The sequence below is a fragment of the Centropristis striata genome, chromosome 15, assembly GCF_030273125.1.
Source record: "Centropristis striata isolate RG_2023a ecotype Rhode Island chromosome 15, C.striata_1.0, whole genome shotgun sequence".
Classification (NCBI taxonomy): domain Eukaryota; kingdom Metazoa; phylum Chordata; class Actinopteri; order Perciformes; family Serranidae; genus Centropristis; species Centropristis striata.
In genome coordinates this window covers 18,265,460-18,289,047 of record NC_081531.1, presented here as the reverse complement: position 1 = coordinate 18,289,047, position 23,588 = coordinate 18,265,460, and the positions used below count along the sequence as shown (strand labels likewise).

The 23,588-nt window shown below is 38.4% G+C and overlaps 1 protein-coding gene across 4 annotated transcripts in view; it reads right to left on the bottom strand.

Moving 5' to 3' along the window:
• dbn1 (drebrin 1) overlaps positions 1-23,588 on the bottom strand; it is a 118,495-nt gene continuing 94,907 nt past the window's right edge. Inside the window, exons 4-14 of one of the 4 annotated variants that reach the window (XM_059352454.1) lie at positions 22,547-22,621; positions 18,135-18,278; positions 16,955-17,032; positions 15,737-15,888; positions 15,354-15,411; positions 13,837-13,893; positions 13,481-13,595; positions 4,942-5,079; positions 4,311-4,786; positions 2,893-2,992; positions 1-2,582 (exon numbers count right to left, since the gene is read on the bottom strand). In XM_059352454.1, coding sequence (XP_059208437.1) covers positions 2,527-2,582; positions 2,893-2,992; positions 4,311-4,786; positions 4,942-5,079; positions 13,481-13,595; positions 13,837-13,893; positions 15,354-15,411; positions 15,737-15,888; positions 16,955-17,032; positions 18,135-18,278; positions 22,547-22,621 — 1,449 coding nt within the window. In that variant the 3' untranslated portion in view covers positions 1-2,526. The remainder of the gene's footprint in view (positions 2,583-2,892; positions 2,993-4,310; positions 4,787-4,941; positions 5,080-13,480; positions 13,596-13,836; positions 13,894-15,353; positions 15,412-15,736; positions 15,889-16,954; positions 17,033-18,134; positions 18,279-22,546; positions 22,622-23,588) is intronic. The other 3 variants (XM_059352456.1, XM_059352455.1, XM_059352457.1) reach the window with 3 other exon arrangements.

Genomic DNA, 23,588 nt, shown 5'->3' with positions numbered 1-23,588 from the left:
TGTTATTGCCTAGGAGTTTTTATTTTCTACAGGAATTTACAGCAAAAAAAGACTAACACTGTTGTTGCTAATATTCAAAAAGGCCCTGAAAATCAATTCTAGCACACTTTTTGACAGGTATTAAAAACACACACACCTCCCGTTTGTCTCGGCCCGCCCCATCTCTTACTCCAGTTTCCAGGGCAACTAAATATTGCATCAATAAAAAATAAAAATAAAGTACATAGTATGTTTTGCATTGGCACAGAACAAAAGCAGTCGGGCAGCAGACGTAGGTCAGATGGGATTTAAGAATCACTTTTGGTGTTTGTTTTAAGCTGCTTGGAGTAACAGATGTCAGAGGAGTTTTCAAATGTCAAATATATTTTACTGAAAAGTTGTTCTGGTATTTGTTGTCTTGTCCCATATAGTGATTTACTCCTATCTGCACAGAAGTCTTAGGTAAAATGAACCAACCACATAAAACATATATTAGTTAAATTTTTGGGACTTACAAGGGACACATTAAAATAGTCAATGTCAAAGACAGAGATTTTATGTACGGTCATGGAAAAAATTATTAGACCACTCTTTTCTTCAGTTTCTTGTTCATTTAACGCCTCGTACAACTAAAGGTACATTTGTTTAGACAAATCTAATGATAACAACAAAAATATATCATAAGAGTTTCATTTCAGAGCTGATATCTAGCCATTTTCCATGTTTTTTTTTTTTTTTATAATAACCAAAATCATTATCAAGTAAACCATGGAAAATGACTAGATATCAGCTCTTATATTAAACTCTTATGAGCTATTTTTGTTGTTATCATTAGATTTGTTCAAATAAATGTACCTTTAGTTGTACCAGGCATAAAAATGAACAATATATTGAAGAAAACAAGGGTGGTCTAATATTTTTTCCACAACTGTATGCTAAGTAGCAGTGGTGGAGGATTCAGACACAGTTTATTGTCATACAGTGCTCACAAGCACACATGTAGATTTAATTGATTTCTGTAATTGTTATTCCTTCCTTTCTTTCCCAGACTAAACACTGGGATCTATGCATAAAATGAACTTGATCAGTGTTGATTTGATAGATCATGAACATCTGGTCCTCCATGCAAATTTAAACAAAATTAAACAAGATATTATTTGCAAACATTGTGTGGCCCAAGTTTGCTTCCAGCTGTTTCATCCCACCCTCCCTCGGTCATCAAGGATCTAACTCAGCCTCTGTCTGAGTGGGACAGTAAGGCCTAACTTCCAGAAATGAACATTAAACTGAATGAAAAAAAAATAGGAAAAGGCAGGGCTTCCTGCCTCCCAAACATCCTCGACTCTGAACAGGAACTGTGCCCGCTTTTGTTCAAAAATGGCCACATTATGAAGGGCTTGGTGCAAAAGTCTCATTGTTAGCCTTTGGAGAGTTTGCAGAAGAATCATATAAAGGATTTATTGTTTTCTTACTATTGTGCACAAGCTGAAGGTGGCTTCATGTTCATTCCCTTATAGCCAAACTCTGCTAAAAAACTGTTAACACTTGGAAAAATATCTACAGTATATTCATCTAGATTAAATGCAAAAAAATGCTTCTTTTTTTTTGCTTGTGTAAATATATAAGTGGGGTAAAAATGATGAATTTTATGGAACCAGAGAGGAGGGTTTGATTGAGAAGCTGCACTTCATCGACAAGGAGGCAGAAGAAGAAACAAAAGTGCACTGAAAAGCAAACCAGATTTACAAGCCATTTAATCTTGTATTCAGTCTTAAAATCATACAAAAAGTAGCGAAAAAGGTCAAACGGAAACACAATTTGATTTGTTTCAGGAATTCCATCTTGATATAAGACCTGATTTCTTCTGAAGTCTCATCAGTTGTTAGTGAAAGAAGTTCAGTTCCCCCAAATAAATAAAGTTTTTACCTTTTTCTGATATTGCGAGGGCTAAATACAAGATTATCTGACCTGCAGTAGTGATTATTTCTGGATATTTTGGTAGGAAGGCAGAAGAAGAAGGATGGTGAAAAAGAGGTAAGAAAGAAAGAGAGTGTAGATATACATGGCAGCTGTAATGATCCACTGTATTAGTTTTATAGGGTGTTATTAAAGCACTACAGACTAAGTGTGTCTGCTGCCGGCCACACACTGGGCTTCATTGTCTCTAATATGCAGCAGTGCGCTACGTTAATGTGTAATAAATCATTTACACAAACAAAAGTCCCCCCGCTCCCGGCTAAAACATCTGCATAGCAAAAAGAAAAAGAAGAAAAAAACAAATAAATAAAATAACAAACACACAGAAAAAAAACCCATAACTGAGCCTTCAAACCGCCTTTAACAATAACTCAAACTTTTTTTTTTCGGTGGCTACTGTTTGTTTTCCTCTAAAAGATAATACAGAAGTAGTTTGATGCAAGATTTGTTATTATTATTATTACTTTTTTTTTATTTATTTGTGTTTTGTTTTTTAGAAAAAAAATCTGTTTCTTCATGAAGCGCACTTCCTACTTCCACTTGGTCCCGTGGTGGTTTCTGATTTGCCGGTTAGTCATCGTCATCGTCGACCACGGGGTCCGTGTCCCAGCATGTAATGTCAATCTCTGAACACACACACACACACATAGACAAACATAATTATTGATTTACTCTATGAAACATAACTAGGATGTAATTTCCTGGCATGATATTGCTGATATGGAGTGGCTGAATTATATGGAAGGTTTCTAATATTTGGCCTCCCATCATCGATATAAATTTAACAGATGCAATAATAGAAAAGCAACATAATACATTTTAACCACACTGCAAACTGCAACCTTTAATATAGATCAGTACACTCCAAATAAATAAGCCCATGGTGTTGATTATTGCATTTTGGTATTTAAGAATTTAAAGTCTTTATTATCTCACCTGGTGGCTTGTTATAAAAGACCGGTGCAGGTTTAGCCGAGGACTCTTCTGATTGGCCAAATTCTTCCTCCTGTGATTGGCTAAAATAGCCCTCACTCGCCTATTAGAAACAGACAGACAGAGAGAAGGAGAGGGAAAACAACTATTAACAAACCAGTAAATATACTGGTTGGAAGTAGAACATCTTTTGTCGAGGGATAAATGGACATGACAATTTTCAAAGGGTCCCTTGGACCTCTGACCTAAATATATCTGAGTAAAAATGAGTTCTATGGGTAAATGTCCGCCTTACAAACATGCTCACATTATGCTAATCCCATGCTGTTAACTTTTTCTCATTCAGTACAAATGTTTTATTCTTGGCCCTTGTATTTGAATATCATTGCAGTACTGGAATTGTTTAAATAGGATATCACTGGAAAGCCGAGACTCTTGTTAATCCAATTATCCTAATCTTAAGCATGTGTGATGATGTAAGTCCCCACAGAAGCATTTTATTGTAGTGAGATCATTTCTTGAAACTTGACCTCACTGTATTAAGAGACATGCTGTGACCTCTAGAATAATCACAGCCTCATGAAACTTTAAAATCACAAACCACAGACCTAGAGCATTCAGAAAGTGTACAGTTTTCCGAGGTATATTGACACTAGTCGTGTTTCCATCAACACATTCTATGCACATTTTGATGATTTTAATGAGAAAAGCTTCATGGAAACACATAAAACTTTCCAGATTTTAACGCTCGCTTGAGGTATCTTTTGTCTTTCCCAATTGTTTTCCAATTGTTAAACAGGAGATGGAAACGCCTTTTCTGAATAAGTTCTGTTTCGCGACCATTTAACCCACATGACTCATCAGCTGTTTCCACTCTGCCAGAAAACCCAAAACAAAAAGAAAAAGCTGTTTTAGCTGTCAGCGTCTTCTCTCCATTTTCTCTTGTGTGTAGCCATATAATTGTCCGATGAGCAACCTCTTTTCTTGTTTTTTTTCTCTTCTTCTACTGTTTATGCACGGATTAGCCTACAGCAATACATTACACCGCCATCTTCTGATCAAAGTACGTTTATGCAGCTTTGTTTATTCGCTCTAAACCAGTTGATGGAAATGTCCCTAATTCGCATTTTCTTCAATGCGACATTTCAAAATTTCACAAAACAAATTTGCTTCGACTTTAATTGAAACATGGGTACTAAGAGAGTGAAAGAAGTACTTGTCAGCCAACTGAAAAATGTCATTGTTGTTTTCTATAGCGTTCCTCAAGGTCTTGGTAATGTGGTACTGAGGTAAAAACTTGACATATGGTTCTGAGCTGTCACATCTACTATTGACCTGTAATTTACCCCCCAAAATCGCTTATCCCCCACCCCTCTGAAATAAGGAGGTGGAATGAGAAGTAAGAGATAAGCCTGTCTGACCTGAGTCCCTTCTTTAAGCAGCGTCTCCCCATTGGTCATCAGCAGCTGTCCATCATCCAGCTCCTTTATCTCCCCGGATGCATGCTGCAGTGCATGCTGGTAGCTGAGGGTCATCTGATCAGAGGTTGTGACGTCCACCAGACTGGTGGGGTCGTCCTCAGCGGCGGTGGCTGAGCAGAAGGTTCCGTCCATCATCTCATCGAAGCTGAGGAGGGGCTGAGGCTTGGCGCTGGTGGTGGCGGTGCTGGACGGGACATTAGCGTCACCCATCAGGTCCACCAAATTGGAGGACTGGGAGGTCTGAGAGGGGTCGGGAGCGCCAGAGCTGCTGTCCCACAGGTCAACCAGGCTGTCTGTCCCGGACTCCCAAACAGAGAATCCGGCGGAGTTTCGGGCCTGCGGGGCGACACTCTGCACGGGCTTGGTGGGTGTCGACTCCTGAACTGGTGGTTTCTGCTCCTGCTTTGGCACCGAATCTGGTGGAGAATATAAGCAAAACACCAATTTAATAATAATTTCTTATATTTGTCAATACACAGTCACCAGTTATTTTGATGTTTGAGAGATGATTTACATTAACTTGGTCAAAATTGATTGAAGACACAACCACCCTTATATTTTTCCCTCTTACCCCATTCGTCTCTGGAGTCGTCATCCCTGCAGAAGTCCTCTTTGATGGGTGTGGTGACAATTTTAGGAATGGGCGACACAGCAGCCATGTTACGCTCTGTTCTTCCTTCATCGTCATCGTCGTCGTCATCATCATCCCCTAGAGGGACAGAATGGCACAACAACATCGAAAAGGTACAGAGCAGAGCAAAATCTTCCTATAACAACAAAATGGCACTTTATGAACCAGATGTGTTGATCTACTGTAACACAGAATGCTTAACTGTAAAGGTGTTCTTTGCTCTACAATTTTTATTCCAGAATTTTGACGATAATGGACACCGATCCGTTTTAGTAGTCTACTTAATTTTCAAAGGTTTTCTTTTAAGCACCCTGATTCAAAATATCGCTGATAGGACAGTGATTTCCTGATTTTCTGACCTCCCCTCACATTCTGTGTTACTTCAACACAATCAGTACAACAGACAATCACAGGAATCACATCACTTTTGTCATCACACAACCAGCAAACAGACACTGAGCCAATCAGACTCTTTGTGGATGGACTCAAGTTGGTGACATTACCAAGCTGTGTCAAACTTAAAAGTTGTATTTTGATAGACATTGTGTAGAGCAAAGTAAAAGAGGCAAAACTCTCCAAATTGCCTTTTGTACTTTGTATTGTTTGAGGACCAATCTTCCAAAATATTGCAGATTCATGTCTAGATGTTGTCCTGTGAGCAGAGGTAGTTGATTTTAACTTTATAGCTTATTTTAGCCCTGGTTTAGCCACTTTGGTCCAGACTGCAATATCTCAACAACCATCAAATTGATTGCCATGAAATCTGGTTGACTTCTTCAACCTTAATGAATTTGCTGATCCTCTGACTTTTGTTTTCTTTTAACATATCTGGTTAAATATTTCATAATCTACTAGATGTATGGGCACATATGTTGGTACAGACACTCATATTGCCCATGTGTGCTATAGACTTTGTGTTTTCTCTTTAATGCCACCATGAGGTGATTACATTTGTGATCTTGATCTTGATTACAAGATATTATGTTTCCATTAGGAACAGTATCTTAATGACCTTGACGATCCTAGCACAAAGTACCACTGTGCCTAAGTACAGCGTGCAGAGCAACTAGCATGAATGTAAACTCTTAGTCTTGTTCACCAAGGACTTTTTGTGGCTTTGTCTTATTTGATTTGACATGAGAGTGAACGTTTCATGCCAAACATTTGAGACTTGGCAATCCCATCTTAAGCAGAGTTGCGATGTAAGAAATGAATGCAACAAGCGCAGGGCACATTGCCATGCAGCACTCGTCAATTGATACCTATAGCACACAATGGACATGTCATACAGACAGAAGTACTGCAAATCAATGTCGGTAAATAGCACAGTGGCATATTAAAGGCAAGTTGTCACCAAAATCCAAACCACAATCACTACGATCCAACAAGTCATTAAACAGTCATCAAATATAATTAAACATTCATTTTGATGCCATCGATGCATATGGGACAACTTTGGGTGAGTCACAGTCAGAATGATGACCTTACATCCAGGAATACAACAGTGTCAGCAACCAAGAGAATCACTTCACACGTCAATTTTTCTAAGATGTTTTTGATGATTTCATGCTTGTTGGAGACAGACTTCCTGTTCAGACTCCAGAACAAGATTTCCCAGAGGACACAGAACACAATAAACCACAGATGAAGAAAAACTGTGTCACTTTACTGGAAACAAACGGCTGATAGAGATGTGTGACCCTCTTAAAATGCCTAATCACATCTAGATCTATGGGGTCTTGCATGGGTGGGCTCTTCTGTTCACCTCATAGCACAAGGCATAGAACAAGGCTAACTGCTGGAAGTAGAGTTTAATAAAAATTAATGTTTTAATGATAGTAGAAACCAGTTTAGAAAATTGTTAACATCCTTCCATTTACAGAAAGGGCTTAAATGTTTCACTGGGAACAGGGATCAACCGGTTCTTTGCCCACCCAGCATAATATCTGTCATTACAGCACCTACAGACATGCAGAAACATGATCATAATGGTGACAGATCATAAAGGTGGTCTGCATGATTTTGCCCAGTAGCTACATTATAGATGGTCATTTTCTACAGCATTTAGTAAGTCTTTAAAGTGTTTTTATCCAGGTTTATAGATATCTAGATTGTGGGGCTCAAAACACTTACAAATGATTTAATTTACAAATGCAACTACACCATCTCTCTATTGCACTGGAGTGGAGGCAAAAAATCTCAGAGGGAGATATCTTAAAACCTTAACAAATAAAACCAACACAATCTACCACAAGAGGCAAGTGACTCTATTTCTTTTTTGTGAAGTGATACTTAAAACTTTAAAAATGTAATTGCAGTGATGTTTTGTTAAAGACACAATCACTAGGACATTTCTGGGTGTTAGCATCGCGGCACATAGTGTGTAGCCACTAGTCACAACATTCAGGCTGTGAGGGCAGGACTAAAATAACCATAGCAACCATGTGCTAGATTGTAAGCATGCATCCACAAAGAACCTACATTAATGGCAGGAACAGCAATGAAAAAAAAAAATGTGGGTCCACTTTCACCTGCTGGTGAGCAATGTGAGTCAGGAGGAGGGGCCCACTTTGAATGCTGTGTTTACACGGACAAATCCTACACATTACACATTATATTTAAAATACTGTACTATACTTTGTACTGTTTGGTACTGCAGTTGTGAGAATAACTGTTTGGAAAACTCTCCTTGGTTGATAGATATACAGAATTCAAAACAGAGTTCTTTAACCAAGATGTAAGTTAGCATTTTAGCGCCCTCTCTCAAACTCAATGAGGATTTTGAATGTGGTTGTGGTTAGATGCCAGAAATAAGATCCGTGGTTAACACAATCTAAAGAGATGTTCACACTTTATTGTAAGACATAAAAAATGTTAGAAAATACCCCCCTTAAAAAAAGTGGTTGTCGGGGACATTAAACGTCACACGGACAGGAACTCTAGTGAGAGAATTTTTCAGTGCTCTTGCAAACTCTTGTAGATTGTAGATAAAGTAATAAACAATGTTTAAGGCCACGGTTTTGCTAGCTTGTCGGAGAGCATCTATAGCTAACGGTAGTGGCGTTGAAGTCATGTGACTGTGGTGTAGTTGGCTATAGCATAACTTTAGCTTTTTACTTCTGTTGGCTGCATCAACACTTCAAACATCATAAAAGAGATGTTCATTTGTGAAGAGTATCCTGCTGAACAAAACGTGTAAGCATCAGAAACGTGTTTGTCACGTTGCACCTTCTTTTTTGATTGTCTGTAAAGTAAAGAGACTTCTTAAAGAAAAGGCCAATCTAAAAACATTGGCAGTGATGTCAGGTGTTAGCTATTTGTAGTTAATGGGCCAAATCATACAGAATCACTGTTATGGTCTTTAAACAGAATGACAACTACTCCACAGAGATCAACACTTCCATATTCAGTCAAAGGCCAACAAACATCGGTGGCGACTGACGGGCGGCTTGACGACGTCACATACACACATTCATACGCAAACACTCACAGTTTGGTAAGTCGGTCAGGATTTTAAGCAGCAGAGTGTATTTGAGTGTGTGTATGCAGGAAGGTGGTGCAGATCCAGGATCAGAGGCATGAGATTCAGGATCAGAAATGGAAGGAGGTGATAGAAAACCAGTGAGATTCTGTCATTAAAGAAACAGCTCTTTATCCCTGTGAGAAGTACAATTACCTTGCTGCTAATTGAAAATCATAAAACATCAGCAAAAACAGAAACATTTTCAAAAATAATTCAACATCAGCAGCTGACTGGACGACATCTGAAGGATGAAGACTGAGGAGGACGACAGACTCAACATCTATAACACAAACCGACAAATAGCTTTATGGTTTACAGCCATAAAGGATATTTTATTATCTACCGGCAGTTGGTGAAATGCTTGTGTTACGATTATTTTCAAGGAGAGTTGCAAGTGCACAAGCTAAAAGGTGGGTGATCCATGAGACAGGTTTGTTAGTGACTAACTGCAAAAAATAGTCCAGACACTGACAGCATGTTGCTGCAGAGTTTTCAGTGTTTGATAAAGTTGTTAGCTCGTGTTAAATGTAACAAATGTTACTGTACTTGAACAAAAATGTTGTCTTACAGAAGTATTTGCACTTAAAGGATAATGGTTGTGTGAATAACTAATGAAAACAACTGTGCATTTGTACATGTGGTACAAGCCTCAATGTTGTTGTTTCTGGATTCTTTGTCAAGAAAAAAAAATCAGACCTGTTTTTTTCCATTTCCTTTTAGATAAAGTATGGGAATTGGCTTCTAACATTGAGAAGTGAGGGGGAGATGGAATTTGTTGTTCAGTGTTGGGGAACAGAGGCAGGGTTTGGGGGTAAATTCTGCAGGAGGTGGTGAGGTGATTTAAAGGGTTGGTGCGGTGATGTGGGGGTGTGAAAGTTTGTATGTGCTATGTGAAATGGATTCTAAGAATGAAGAGCTAAAACTGAAATGATACGGAGCTCCTAAAGTCCCATAAGGTGACATAATTTATCTTGTGTGTGCAAGATTATAACTAGTGTGCACAAGATAAAAAATTCCATGTTTCCAGGCTATAGGGTCTCCGTAAAATAATGAAAATGCATGTGGATTTAAAAATATCTTTATTTATGTTTTTCTGTTTTTCATTATACTCTTTTTTTTTTTAATGTTTTGTTTCATTAATTTATTCTAGACATAAATACCTTGAATAAACTAAACAATAAAGTCTCATCTAAACCTAGTGGAAATATATGAAGCGTGAAATATTACATAAGAAGAAATAAATGAATAAATAATTAGATAAACATAAATGGAAATTCTAGATTTTTATTAGGGACCGAGCACTAACAGTGCAAGGACCCTATTGTAATATTTATTCTATTATTTATTTAGGTATTTCAGTTTTATTTCTTTATTTCTACATTTTTATTTATTTATTTAGTTATTTCCACATTTATTTTTACATTTCTATGTACTTATTTATTTAGAAATGTATATTATTTCTGCATTTATTTATGTATTTCTATTTATTTATTTTTGGGACACTAGACATTTTTGGCTGATGCAGAAATAAATGAATACAATATAAATCAATAAATAAATACATATGAAAATCTAAAAATAAATGTGGGAATATCAAACCAGATATGTAATAGTAATAATTTTTGACTAAACATGAAAAATTTAGAAACTAATGAAAACGTAAACAAATACAGAAATGTATGTATGCGATTTATTAATTATTCCTACTTGTATCATTTTTCATCCTTCATAAAAATACACTGTGACTGATTGCTGATTAACACTTTAACACTTAAAGGGGTTTTACTGAAGTCCTAAATTCAGTATTTCAAGATTTACCCTTCACACCACTATGCGGATGTGAGCACGTTTTTTGGGGGCGTTTTGTGATTGTTTTTGTGCATGTAAACATCATATTCTGGTTTGATAGACCTGGAAAAGACCTTATTTTGGTTTCAAGAAACAATGGGCCTCATATTAGATTTTCATACTGTTATATAAGTGTGCATATAAAAGTCCTTTAGAGACCGTTTAGTCCTTCAAATTTTTAATTCACATGCAGTTTCATCCTGTATTGTTGTGATTTCAGCCTCTATATATGTGGGGAGTGATATTTGTGTTGGGGGGAGTGATAATCGACCAAGCTGCTGGTGTCCATCTGTCTTCTTCTTCTGCTGTTTATCGGTTATGTGCTGTACCTACCGGCTGCAGCGGTGGGCTGCGTCCGTGCGTGTGGCGGGGTGCGGAGGGGCGACGCCCCCCGGTGTGGGGGAGTCGGACTGCTGGGACTGTGCTGCTGCTTCAAGAACGGGCTGTCCAAACGGCCTGGCGGTCAGGACGGCACACACAGTCACACACACACACACGGACACGAAGATTCAAACACACATACACATATAACAGGGACACGAAGCGACGCACCAGGACAAAGAGATGTGGGGAAGATGGACGAGACAGGAAGACAAGACAGACAAAAAGCAAGAGAGTAGAAGGAAGACAGAAGAAGTCAGAGTCAAGACACAAGAAGTTCACCCCCAGAGAAATAGTGAAAAGCAGAGAGGATTGTGGGAACCCAATGGTGAAGAAAGAGACACATGGATAGGTGCCAGAGGAGGAAATTAAATAATTGGTTTCACAAAATGGAGAAATCAAAGAGTGGAGGAGTGGATGAATAAACAAATGAAGAAATTATTGAAATAGGAAAGAAGGAATGAGGATGGTGAACACAAATGTGGGGTAAAATGAGTGTAGAGGTGGAGGAAGAAAACCCGCAAGAAAGAAAAGAGAGAAAGAAGGAAAAGTGGTTAGTGTGGCTTTAATCAAACTGACTGCAGACAGTATGTAGTTAGGCAGAAATTAAATGCTGACGGAGTTTGTTGCAATTTATTCTCAAGTGTCTAACTTCCATCTCTGCTCCTTTGAAGCAGAAAATTGATGTTTTGGAATATTGAAGTGCAGAAAAGAAAAATATAATTTTGAGTCACTGAAAACTGAATACATGTTGGTGTTTGGATGAATCCCCTGCTTCCGTGGTTGTTGGAAATAACATTATTTTGAACTTGGTTATAAATAATAGCTTTATGATTACTAACCCTACCTAAAAGGTATAATATTTAACATTTCCACATTAAAATGAGACATATGTGGTATATTTTGATGAGTTGGGGAACTTACATTATCCCAAATATTTCCAACAATTTTCAGACACAGAGAAATCTGTAATTTTAACCAAGGTAACATCTCATTTTAAGCCACATTTTTGTAAACTTTTTAGATCTTGGTCATTCTGAACTTTGAAAGTTTTGTAACTGCTTTATTCTGTGTTTTTCTATTCTGTGTTTCAATCACTAGGTCCATTTGATGAGAGGTGGTAAAGTTGGTCCAAACATAGCCTTAAAGTGCCTTAAACATTGAGTTAGGATTTTTGGTACAATTTCACCTATTTAAAAGATGCACAGAAAAGCAAAACTCAACTCTTGTATCAAATAGAACGTATGTGCAGCCTGATTGTATGAAGCCTAAGGGACAAAAAAGTCTGTTAAGGACTTATTACTGCCCTTTAAGCTTATTTAATGCATGGTTAATTAAAGGTGACATAAATGAGTATCAACAGTTTGCGTCCTTTTCTCAGAGGACAAACCAGGCAGGATTTAAGTGAAAGTGTGGGCCAAAAATATAAGAGAAGTGAAGGTGCAACTATCCCCTGCCACTGAGATTTTGAAGCAGGGTCTTGACAAGCAGTAACGCACCACACAACAACATACAACAACTTTTTAAAAGTCACATTGAAAAGCTAAAAATGGTTAAAATATGTCACAAGACTCAAAAGCAGCCATGCAACAGTGAGAAGAGAGGCCGACCGGTGGTTTTACAGGGTCGGCTCAGGTTCATTTTGTGATTCCAGATGTGAACTTAAAGCTTTTTCCTCTTGATCATTAATTATTCTACAAAAACCTTTTGCCATATTTAAGCATCTCTGAAAATGACACATTAGTTCTGAGGAAGCAACTATGGAACCCCATTTCCACCAGTAAGAGATTGTGTAAACATTATTATGACTAACAGGATTTTTTTTTGGCAGGAATGGGCTTCCATAAGCAACAGCTGAGGAGAGGCTGAACGTGATGAATGACATGTTGATCTTGACACACGATGATTCAGACGTCATGAACCCTCCCTCCCACGGCATCCCTCTGTCCCTCCCTCCTCCCTCCTGGGGTTTCCTTCAGATGTGTGATCTCTCCAGCAGAGACTTGACATTGAACCAGGTCAGGAAACTGCTTTTAAGGGCTGCACCTGGAGGCTTTGGTGGATTTACAGCTGAAGCAGTCTGTTCTTTTAGCTACATATTGGTGGCCAGTGGAGTAAAGTCAATTCTGAGGTAGCCTAATTGTACTCGTGGTGTGGTGGAAGATGTACTCAATTCCTTTAATTAAGTAAAAGCACAAATACCACAGTTTAAATATACTCAACTACAAGTAAAATGCCTGCATTTAAAATGTTTATTAAGTAAAAGTATGCATTATCAAATGCAGAGGTCCTTATTACGCAGAATGGCACATTTCACAGTGTGGACTTATCCCACCACTGTTGGAGGAAGATATTTACTGTTAAAAAACTTTCTGTCACAATGTAATGTGCATGAATTTAGGGGTATAAAAATAATAATCTTACCTTTAAAACCCCACAGAAAAATTGTATTTTCTGACTTTCCTGCTGAGATGGCTGTGACATAAAAAACATTTCCTGTCCTGGTTTGAGAACTTTTTTAAGACTGTGGATGGCCCACAATTTTCTTTCTTTTGAGTTTTTTGCTTAGATTATTGTCCTTGTTTCACAAGAATATTTAACACATTACTATAAACATCTTAATGGATAACAGCCTCAGACTTTATAGTTTATTTACAATAAGATTTTGTGTTGCTCCAGTTTAACATGAGAATAAAGTGAACCTAATTGGGAGGTTTAAGTGTTTACCGGTCCTGTGGACGGAGACGGGTGAGGTGTCAACACTGATGGTCATGGCTCTCTCCTTCTGCTTGAAAAACTCTCGGGGGTTTCCTGACCGCTGAGCGATGATGGCCTTCGCCTCCTGGAAATACACACAGTTAAATATGTGCTATAGTGCAGTCTGAGTGTTTAGAGCTCCTCAATGTTAAGCTAATAAACAAATATTTGTGAATGTTTTAATTAAGCATAATCCTGGAGGAAGGTTCAATATTTCCAATGAGGGATACATCAAAAATAGTCATTTCTGTCCTTATAGAAGACTTCAGTTACTCCAAAAATGTGCTTTTAATTCTACTTATGTGAAGGTGCTCAGTCAGACGCACCTCTACCTCAGTCTCCTTCTTGTTCAGGTTGAGGTCATCGAGGCTCGGCTCTGATACCTGCAGGGAAGAAGAACACAAATGAAGATGCTAAAGAAAAAACAGTAATTTGAGGATTCCAACCTAAAGCAGGGGTAAAAAAAAAAAAATTAAGCTGCTTTTCCAGGAAAGTCTTTTTCAAGTATTTTCTAAGGCCTTTTCTTTTCTAAGAAAAGTCAGTTCAATGCATTAAAGGCTTTTCTCCCATTCAGTAGTTTGTGTGCTTTTTAAGCATCTTTCCTGTAAACAGAGCAGTGAATAGATCTTTATACATGAGCTTTTCCTAAAGTAGTGATAAAATGTCCTCCAAGCATCCTTACATGTTCTTGCAAACTAAATTGGCTGTTAAAGTTTGTTAGTTGCTTATAAATCTGATTTGTTGGACAAACAGTTCCATGATTCATCAAAAGAAACAAAATAAAAGTGGTGCAAAGTATCAGGTAAACACTCTGCTCTCCTTAACCTGATGTGCCAGATGTTTTATTACATACATTGGGGAAATGGTCCCCGGAAACTGTTTTTTCCTCTTGAAGAAGCCAGCTGGGAGAAGAGAGAACATTTATTTTCTTTCAAAAAAAGCCTTCAGTGCTGTTCTTCTTTCAGTGAAGAAATACTCTTCCGACCGCTGCCAGTATATAGCTTCTCAGAAGACACAGACCAGCGATGCAAAAACAAAGTATTACTTGAATCCTTTCAAGTTGGTTGGATGTCACATGATCTTGTAATATTGTGAGAATCAAGGTACTTCTTGTTGCAGCGCCGCTAGAAATTAGGATTATGATTATTTGGGGAAGCAGCCCAGTTGTTGACAACCTGTTGGTTTCTTCTCCACTTCCATCAGTAACAAATAATGCCTAAAGTTCCTTCAGAAAGGCATTCCAACTGCTGTGCTTGTATCAACTTGCCACAAAGACGGATTAAGATGTTCACAAGATAAACTGAAATATCACAGCTGTGACATGACGCAGCAGGCAGCTGATTGCAAGATGAGAAAAAAAACTACACACACACACATACATACACACACACACTGATGCACAGAACATGTTCTCACTGCCAGGCTTTAAATTTTTGTAAAGCACACGCGGCATATAATCACTCCTTCAAAAACAAACCCCACTGTCAGACAAATTGATTTCATTTTTTTGTCGCAGCGTGACAAAAACCAGAGGCGTGCAAACCGTGTCTGCACGGCTTTTTGGGAAGGGAAGTGTTGCTTTGATTGGCAAAAGATGCCGAAACAGAAATTTAAAAAACCCAATGCATAAAAAGAATCTTGTTATTTTAATTTAAGTGTTGTGAATTAGCTCAGGCTATAAATGCAGATATGTGATAAAACAAACGTGTATAATTGTACTTATGAAGTGAATGACTAATATATGATGTCGCTATTGAACTTTTTGGACACTCAACTTGTCAACACAATGCATGATTAATAACCAGCAGTGTTATGATTACAGATTTAAAAAACAAAAACTTACTATGGTGGTCTGGCTCCGCAACCTCTCTTTGGCCTCTTCCTCATCCTGCATCTTCTTCCTGTTCTCACACACAAAACACACACAGATTAGCTCATTCTCTCTGAAACTCATATATATATATATATATATATATATATACAAAAAACTCTGTCTTTTGTTATTGTTTTGATTGAGAGACCCAAAGTGGCAGCAAATTACATATTGTGCATTTAAAAATTATGACTCAATTTACATGTAAATGTCACTTATCGAAGAACATCCGTGTTCATGACAGAGGATGGGTTAAATGCAGAGGACACATTCACTGTATGCCAAAATAACTGAATCTTAATCTTTATGAGCATGATTTGATGATTTTTGTGTGATTGTTGTCTGTTCCTCACCTGTGCTCCTCGATCTGCATCTCTCTCTCGCGGTACCTCAGCTCTCGGCTCTCCTGCTCTTTCCTCTCCAGCTCCATTCTCTCCTCCTCGAAGCGCTGCCGCTCCTCTGCTGCCTTCTTCTTCTCCTCCTCCTTCCTTACCTCCTCCTCGCGCTGGAGAGAGAACAAAATATACATTAATTTCTCTGAGTATGACATGATGTCTTGAGATGTCTTGTTCAATCAAAAAAATAAAACAAATCTTTAAAAAAGTATTGTAAACAAATAACTTTTTGGTCCACTAATCAATTTATTTAGTTAATTCGTAATGTTCTACAGTTTCTGTGAAGGGCAGATCCAGTGAACCTCCTGCAGCTTAATGAAGCACGCTGTCAGTTTACATTTAGTTTGAACGTGCTGAAGGCAACACAGCTGAAGGATGCTGCAACGTCCCCTACTCCAACCACAAGTGGGATTCACATTAACTGTATATAGGCACTAATCAGTTTAAGAGGAAGAGTTAGATAAGAAGACTGATACTACTCAATGATAGCGATCTTTTTAAAAAACTATTGAGAATAAACCCTTGATTAGAAGTGACACGATGAAATGTTTCTGACAATGTAGGTTCCCTAAAAATTCTTGCACTTTATATTTTTCCTCAGAAAAAAACAAACTATAAGTAAATATAAATCATTCAGATTTATGACAATTTGAGTCAGGTTTTTTTTCAGTACTTTAAGTTGCCATTTATATCAGTAAAAACATTCCTGGCTGAGATCTGACAACACAATGACATCACCAAAGCCTGATGGGTTAAAAAGGTTAAATGATTAGCTTGTCAAACTGTCTGTTGTAAACATCCAACACAGTTTACAGACCATTCTCAGGTTTCAACATTGACTGACTGTATTCACTATGCTCTAGTTATGTGCATTAGTTTTTGTTAAATCAGAACTATGCTTAACTTTGCTTTTTTTTACTAATGATACAGGATTCGACTGTCCTTTCCCTCGTCTCAATCATACCCCTTTTCTTCTTTTATGGGTAAGGATTATTACCTCTATTTTATACTTTGTTGAATGTACTATGTGACTTTTGAGTGAGTCATTTTACTGTTTTTTGTTTTTTTCTTTCTCATTCAGACAAATTCAATAAAGTACTGAAATGTGAAACCTTTTTTCCTTCCTTCGTCTTTTACCCCCACTCACATCCTCCTTCTTTCCCCATTCACACATACCTTGGCCTGCTCCCAAAACTCCTCTCTATTGATTTTCTTCATCTCCACCTCTGCATTGGTCTTCTCGTACACTGTGCCCTGCGTCAGGGAAGACAGAGAGACACAAACAAAGGTTGAGTTTCATTAGCCACAAGAACAGCCAGGAGAATTTTACTGACCACAAGTGTCAGTTTCTGTCTTTATCTGAGAGCTGCTTTTATAGTTTCCCACAAAGAAACACTGTCAATCTATCTGACCTCGGAAATGTTCAGTGTGAACTCTGTTTTTAATTAAAAGTTGTTCCCTGCAGGTCTCTGCTCCAGTCAGTACAAATACATGGAGCTCTGTGTGTACAAGTGCATCCTTATAAATTAGAATATCATAGAAAAGTTTATTTATATCAGTAATTCAATTCAAAAAGTGGAAATAACACATTATATAGATCCATTACACACAGAATGAAACATTTCAAGCCTTAATTTATTAAATGTATTCTAATTATAATGATTATTGATTACATTTAATGAAGACCTAAAATTCAGTTTCTCAAAAAAAAATTAATGTTACAAAAGACCAATTTTAAAACGTATGTTTAATATGGAAATGTTGGCCATTGAAAAGTATGTCCAGCTATATGTACTCAATACTTGGTTGGGGCTATTTGACTTGAACTACTTGAAATGGACTTTTCCATGATATTCTAATATATTGAGATGCACCTGCAGATCTCAAAGTATTCAAATACACTAAATATGTGAATAATATAAAATATTATGGTGCAACCATAAAAACATCAGGCCCCGGTTTCACAAAGCCGGGAAAAATCTTTTAAAAAATATAAAAAAAGGTCTGTTAGAGATTCAAACCTACAGCACTTAGGACACATTAGGGCTGAATAATTTGAAGAAACAGCAATAGCCAATTAAATTGAATTTCTTTTCTATAAATGTACCACCTGTATTGATTCAAGCAACATACAGTAGCTTTGCATCAGTTATTACAAAATGAAAAAGTAAAACATGTGGCACTTAGATTGAAGTAATCCAATCACAAGTTACAAAACAAAAGTTTTATGTACCATGAAAGCAAGTTATTTCAACCTCACAGTAAGTATGTGGAAGTATGCGGCCAGACAAAGAGACAGGTCTAAAAACAAATGATTTGATATGTGCGAGTCTACTCTGTGTCTCTCGCTGCGTACCACGTCTCCTTTCTCTTCCTCTCGGGTTCTCAGACGGCTCATGACTGGACTCGCCACCGCCGCCATCCCGTTGGTCAGCCGCTGCCCGATGGCTGACGGGTCGATGTCCTCCAGACTGCTGGCATTGACGGTGACCTCCACCCCCTGTAGAGAGACAGGTATTTTATTTTATTCATGATTATCACTGTGATTCCTCTTCCCATTACCTTCTTGTTATTAATATTGTTAATGGGCAAGTTTTTGCTTCATTTGGAAGAAAATACAGCAACATACTTGCTTTCTTCGTGCACTAAGACCTTTTGGAGGCATTAGACAGATTGTTTTTGAAATCAGTGATTCAGGGTGTCATTCTTTACTATCTGTGAGACTATAACAGCCAACCTGTGGCAGGCTGCTTTCAAGCATCTCATAAAAATATTTCCAGCAAATTAATTTTGTCTACTTCTGAATATTATTTCTTAGTTTCTTTTGTTCAGACAAGGGTAAGTAGGAGATGTTTTTTTACCTGACATGTTTCGACTGACAACTTCAGTCTTCTTCAGAGGTGTCAGCTGATCGCTGTGACGTGTCTTTTTGTGGAGTTCCACAATAAAGATCAGAAGATGGGGGAATACAACAATAAACAGGGATGAAGGAACATACATGCTCTCACAAACCTGGGACGCTCTACTGCAAGGACCGACGGGGGGCGTGGTCAACCTGACAACTGGCAGGTCTTGTGTGAGAGCATGTATGTTCCTTCATCCCGGTTTATTGTTGCATTCCCCCGTCTTCTGATCTCTATTGTGGAACTCCACAAAAAGACACGTCACAGCGATCAGCTGACACCTCTGAAGAAGACTGAAGTTGTCAGTCGAAACACATCTCCTACTTACCCTTGTCTGAACAAAAGAAACTAAGAAATAATCTCATAAAAATGCTCAGACTTCTGCCTTCCAATAGGCGATTAACAGTCCCTTCATTCAAACACAACAGGCTGAAAAAGTCTGTTATACATCACTCTATCCGTTGCTTACTGAGATCTTATTCCAGGATACAGTGATAGTGATATGTATACTTGTAAAAACTGCTTTATGTGGTTGGTAACTGCACGTTTAACCTGTTTGATTTGTTAAAGGGAAATAGATAGAAAATTAATTTAATTGTAAACAATGTATTGTATCTTAAAAATACTTGATAAGTATTACAAGTATGTATTTTTTCATTTTTGATTATGGCCAACAAAGCCATTTCATGTATTAATCAACTCTTTATTGGACAGGTCTTACTAGATTTTATCAAATTCTATTTCTGTATTTAATATGATCGATTGTCTTGTATAGTAAATTGTATAGTAATATATAGTCATGTCAATAAAGTGTTTTGGGACTATGTGTGTAGGTGTGGGTGTTTAGTACCCCAAAAAGGGCCATTGAAAGCTCCATCTGTGTGTGAAGTCAAGATTGTGTGGGAGTGAGGGAGTGAGGACTGCCACTTACAATAATGACACTTAAAAACACACACACACACACACACACACACACACACACACAAACACACATTAATTTGGCTGTTGTGTATACACACATATGCATATAATTATATATATATATATATATATATATAAATTAATAAAACGTCTCCTCTCTCTAAAATCTTTTTGTCTACTTTTCAAGTCCAAAAATATACACTCACTCAGGCAGGTGCACAGGTGTGAATACACTGCTGTGTTTGACACACACTCACACACACACACACACACACACACACACACACACACTCACACACTCGGTGGGTGAGAGGATTGTCATTTGGCTCGGAGCACTCAGCAATGAGAGATTACTTTAAAAAGAGCTGGTATTAGTCATGCACTGTAACGCAAACACACACACACACACACACACACACACACACACACACACACACACACACACTTGATCCTCCTACAGGTTTAATGTGCTGAAGCTTCTTTTCCACTGAGAGTTGATTGAGTAGATGAATATTCAAACATTCTGTATGTCACAAAAAATCTAAGCAGTTTATGAAACCAACATAATTTCTTCAGATCTGCTGCATTAGATCATAATAATCATATGATGGTAACCCTCCTCCAGGAGTCATACGTGTGAGTTTAATATTTTATAATACTTCATAATATCAAACATGGTGAAATATTTAACTAACTAAGTTAAACTGATATGTGGTGTAGAAATATGTCCTTCCACTGACATTTATAATATGAGTTAAACCCAGAGACGGTGGTTAAACCAGGGGTACTGCAGGTTTAAGTTAAATCTGAGAAACGGTGACCTCTAGTGGTGTTCAGGTGCAGTTCAGACTGAGCTGAGCAGGTGAAGTTTATACCTTTAAGACAAAGCAACACAGGTTAAAGGAGTAGTGTGTAGGATTTAGAGGCAATTTACTGAATACCCCTCCCTTTCCAAGAGTGTCAGAGAACTACAGTGGCCTTCAGGTAATGTAAATATGCGAAATGCCCTCTCTAGAAAAGTTTTTGGTTTGTCCATTTTAGGCTACTGTAGAAACCCTTCAATATAAATATGAAGGGCTCATGCTAAGCAACCTAATCAAGGTCAATATAGTCATAACTAATTGGTCAGATGCCATGAGGCGTGTTTCCACTGAGAACTTCTGGTGTTTTGGCTACGCCCATTAGTTAATTCCCCTCAGCCTCTGTTCCCATACAGGTACTTTTGTAGCGGCTAACCAACGGAGTACGAATGTGATGTAAATAGTTTTGCAACACTTACGTGATTATTCAGTGACAATTTTGACTGTGACGTCATTAACAACAGGCCAACGCTTGTCAGTGGCCTTTTTTCCTTAGTCTATCGTCTTCTCTTCTTTGGGTTCTTGTTCTCAGTTTTCTCGTCTCAGTCAGTCTGCTCTGCCTATTTCTTTTAAAAATGTCTCTGTTATGTTGTGGTTGTGTCAAGTTCTACTCACGTCTCAACCGTATCCAGTCAACGTCGACTATGTTAGTGGCGGCTCAGAAAAGTACCTACCAGAGATAGGTACTTTCTGAGCCGCTAACCGACTCAGGTGTCCTGATGTCCTCACACCACCTTAAACTCAACCTGGGAAAGACTGAGCTACTTTACCTCCCAGGGAAGGGCTCTCCCACCACTGACCTCCACATCACTGTCCAGAGCACAGTGGTTGCCTCCACAGAAACCTTGGCGTGACTCTTGTCAACCAACTGTCCCCCAATGCAAACATTACTGCTACCACCAGATCTTGCAGATTCTTGCTGCATAACATCAGAGGGATCCCCCGTTTCTCACTCAGAAGGCAGCTCAGGTCCTGGTCCAGGCGCTTGTCATCTCACGCCTGGACTACTGCAACTCCCTCATGGCAGGTCAGACTGCCAAAGCCATCTGACCTCTGCAACTCATCCAGAATGCAGCTGCTCGGTTGGTCTTCAATCTTCCCAAATTTTCACACACAACACCATTCCTCCGCTCCCAACACTGGTTACCAGTGGCTGCGCAGATACGCTTCAAAACCCGCTTCTAGCTCTGGCGTATTCCACTGCAAATGGTTAAGGCCCAATTTATGTCCAGGACCTTGTCAAACCCTACACCCCTGCTCGTCCTCTCCGTTCTGCATCAGCCAAACAGCTGGCAACCCCCACCCTCCGTGGATCAACTCGCCTCAAAACCACTTCCACACTTCTTTTCTCTGTCTTGGCATCCAAATGGTGGAACGAGCTCCCCACCGACATCAGGACCTCAGACAGCCTATACATTTTCCGCCGCAGACTGAAGATGTACAGTTGGCTCTTAGAAGTTATGTACTTACTTGATTCCTGTGGTCTAAGGCTAGCACCTTCAGGTAAGTTGCTTTGGACAAAAGCGTCAGCTAACCGGTGAAGTTGGGTGGATCTTGGGTGGATCCTCTCTCCCAAGCCACACCCATAGCAGTTCACTAGAGGGAAAAGTACCTCATGGAAAAGCGCCTATTGTGTCACTATCTGTGACGTAGCCTGAGAAAACCATGTGGTTCTACGACCTGACGGAGAGGCATGGGAACCTTGTTTTGGATGTCCGTTGAAGTTGCCAAATATGATTCCTGACCAATAAAGGGCTAATCCCTAAATTGCACAGTTCTTACTAAGCTGTAGTGTACTAATGTTACTGATAAAGTAGATGTAAATATTTATTTCCAAGACCAAGTTGTGGTCCTCCAAAGCTACAGCAGACCAAGCATGTGCACATTCATACATTCACGCACACACAACCTCACAACACTTGACGTCCAAGGGTGAAAACTGTGGGTGGGAAATGTTTATGATCTGATCAAATAACTGACCAATAAGCAAATAAACATGTACATAAAACAAATCCTTAAAAACATAAAAGATATTCTGTTTGTTGTTATTGAGGAATATGTTAAAGTGTCGTGGTGGGTCTGACCTGAAAGAAGTCTGCGATGGTGGCAACGTGGCTGGCACAGGCACACTTTCTGGCATCGGCCACATCATCCCCAACCTAAGAGAGAGGAAGAAGGAAGGGGGTGTAGAGAAGAAACAGGAGAGATGGTAACCTTCAAAAAGATGCAATATAAAGCTCAAAAGCACCGGTAACATCGCAGAGCGGATGTTTTTCTTTGCTGCTTTCATTTAACTCTTCTTTCAAGTGATCATCATAACGAGGACAGTTCGCTCCACGTTCCGGTCTCATTAGGGCCTTTTGTTCAGTGGTGGTCATGTTCTCATTCAAAACAGTTTATATTATAACAGGCAGGATGTCATTTAGTAATCACGGCTCATTCAAACCATCACAATACAAATGCAGTTAGCAGCAATTACAGAGAGAAAGAAACTGTGGAAAACGGCCTCATCTCATCTGAATTCATGCAATTTATCTCTCAATAACAACATTTAACCACTTTATCTGTGTGTTCAGACAGAGAAAGGAAGAAAGATAGTTTCAATGTTTTTTCAGTATATCTAACACATTTTTGCCCTGTTAAGTGCGTTTCTGGTGTAATTCTGTTCATTTTCAATACATTTTTGTATTCATTTCTAGCGTATTTCAGCCAAGTTTGGTCTGTTTTGCTACAGTCTGGTGCCCTCTGGCCTGTTAGTGTTGCTGTGCTACATTATGACGGAGTCATTTAAATACCAATCGCTCTTTCTTTATCTCCCTGTCTCAATTTACTGTAATTACCAGATCTCTCAATCGCTTTCAGTCCTTGAAATCCCATTTCTCATGTCCGTATTTGCAACAGTAAATATATTTAAAGGGTACTTAATTCCATCACGATTATACTTTTTCATCAGCATAGAAACACAAAACCCCCCACGAAATGATCACTGAGTGGTGCTATGGACATTACATGTAGATATTGTTATAATTTATCAGTAAACAACATCAGCAAATGTGGCAAATTATATTCCAAGACTTTACAAATATGTTGAATGATTTGTTTTAAAACATATTTGTTGTTCAACTT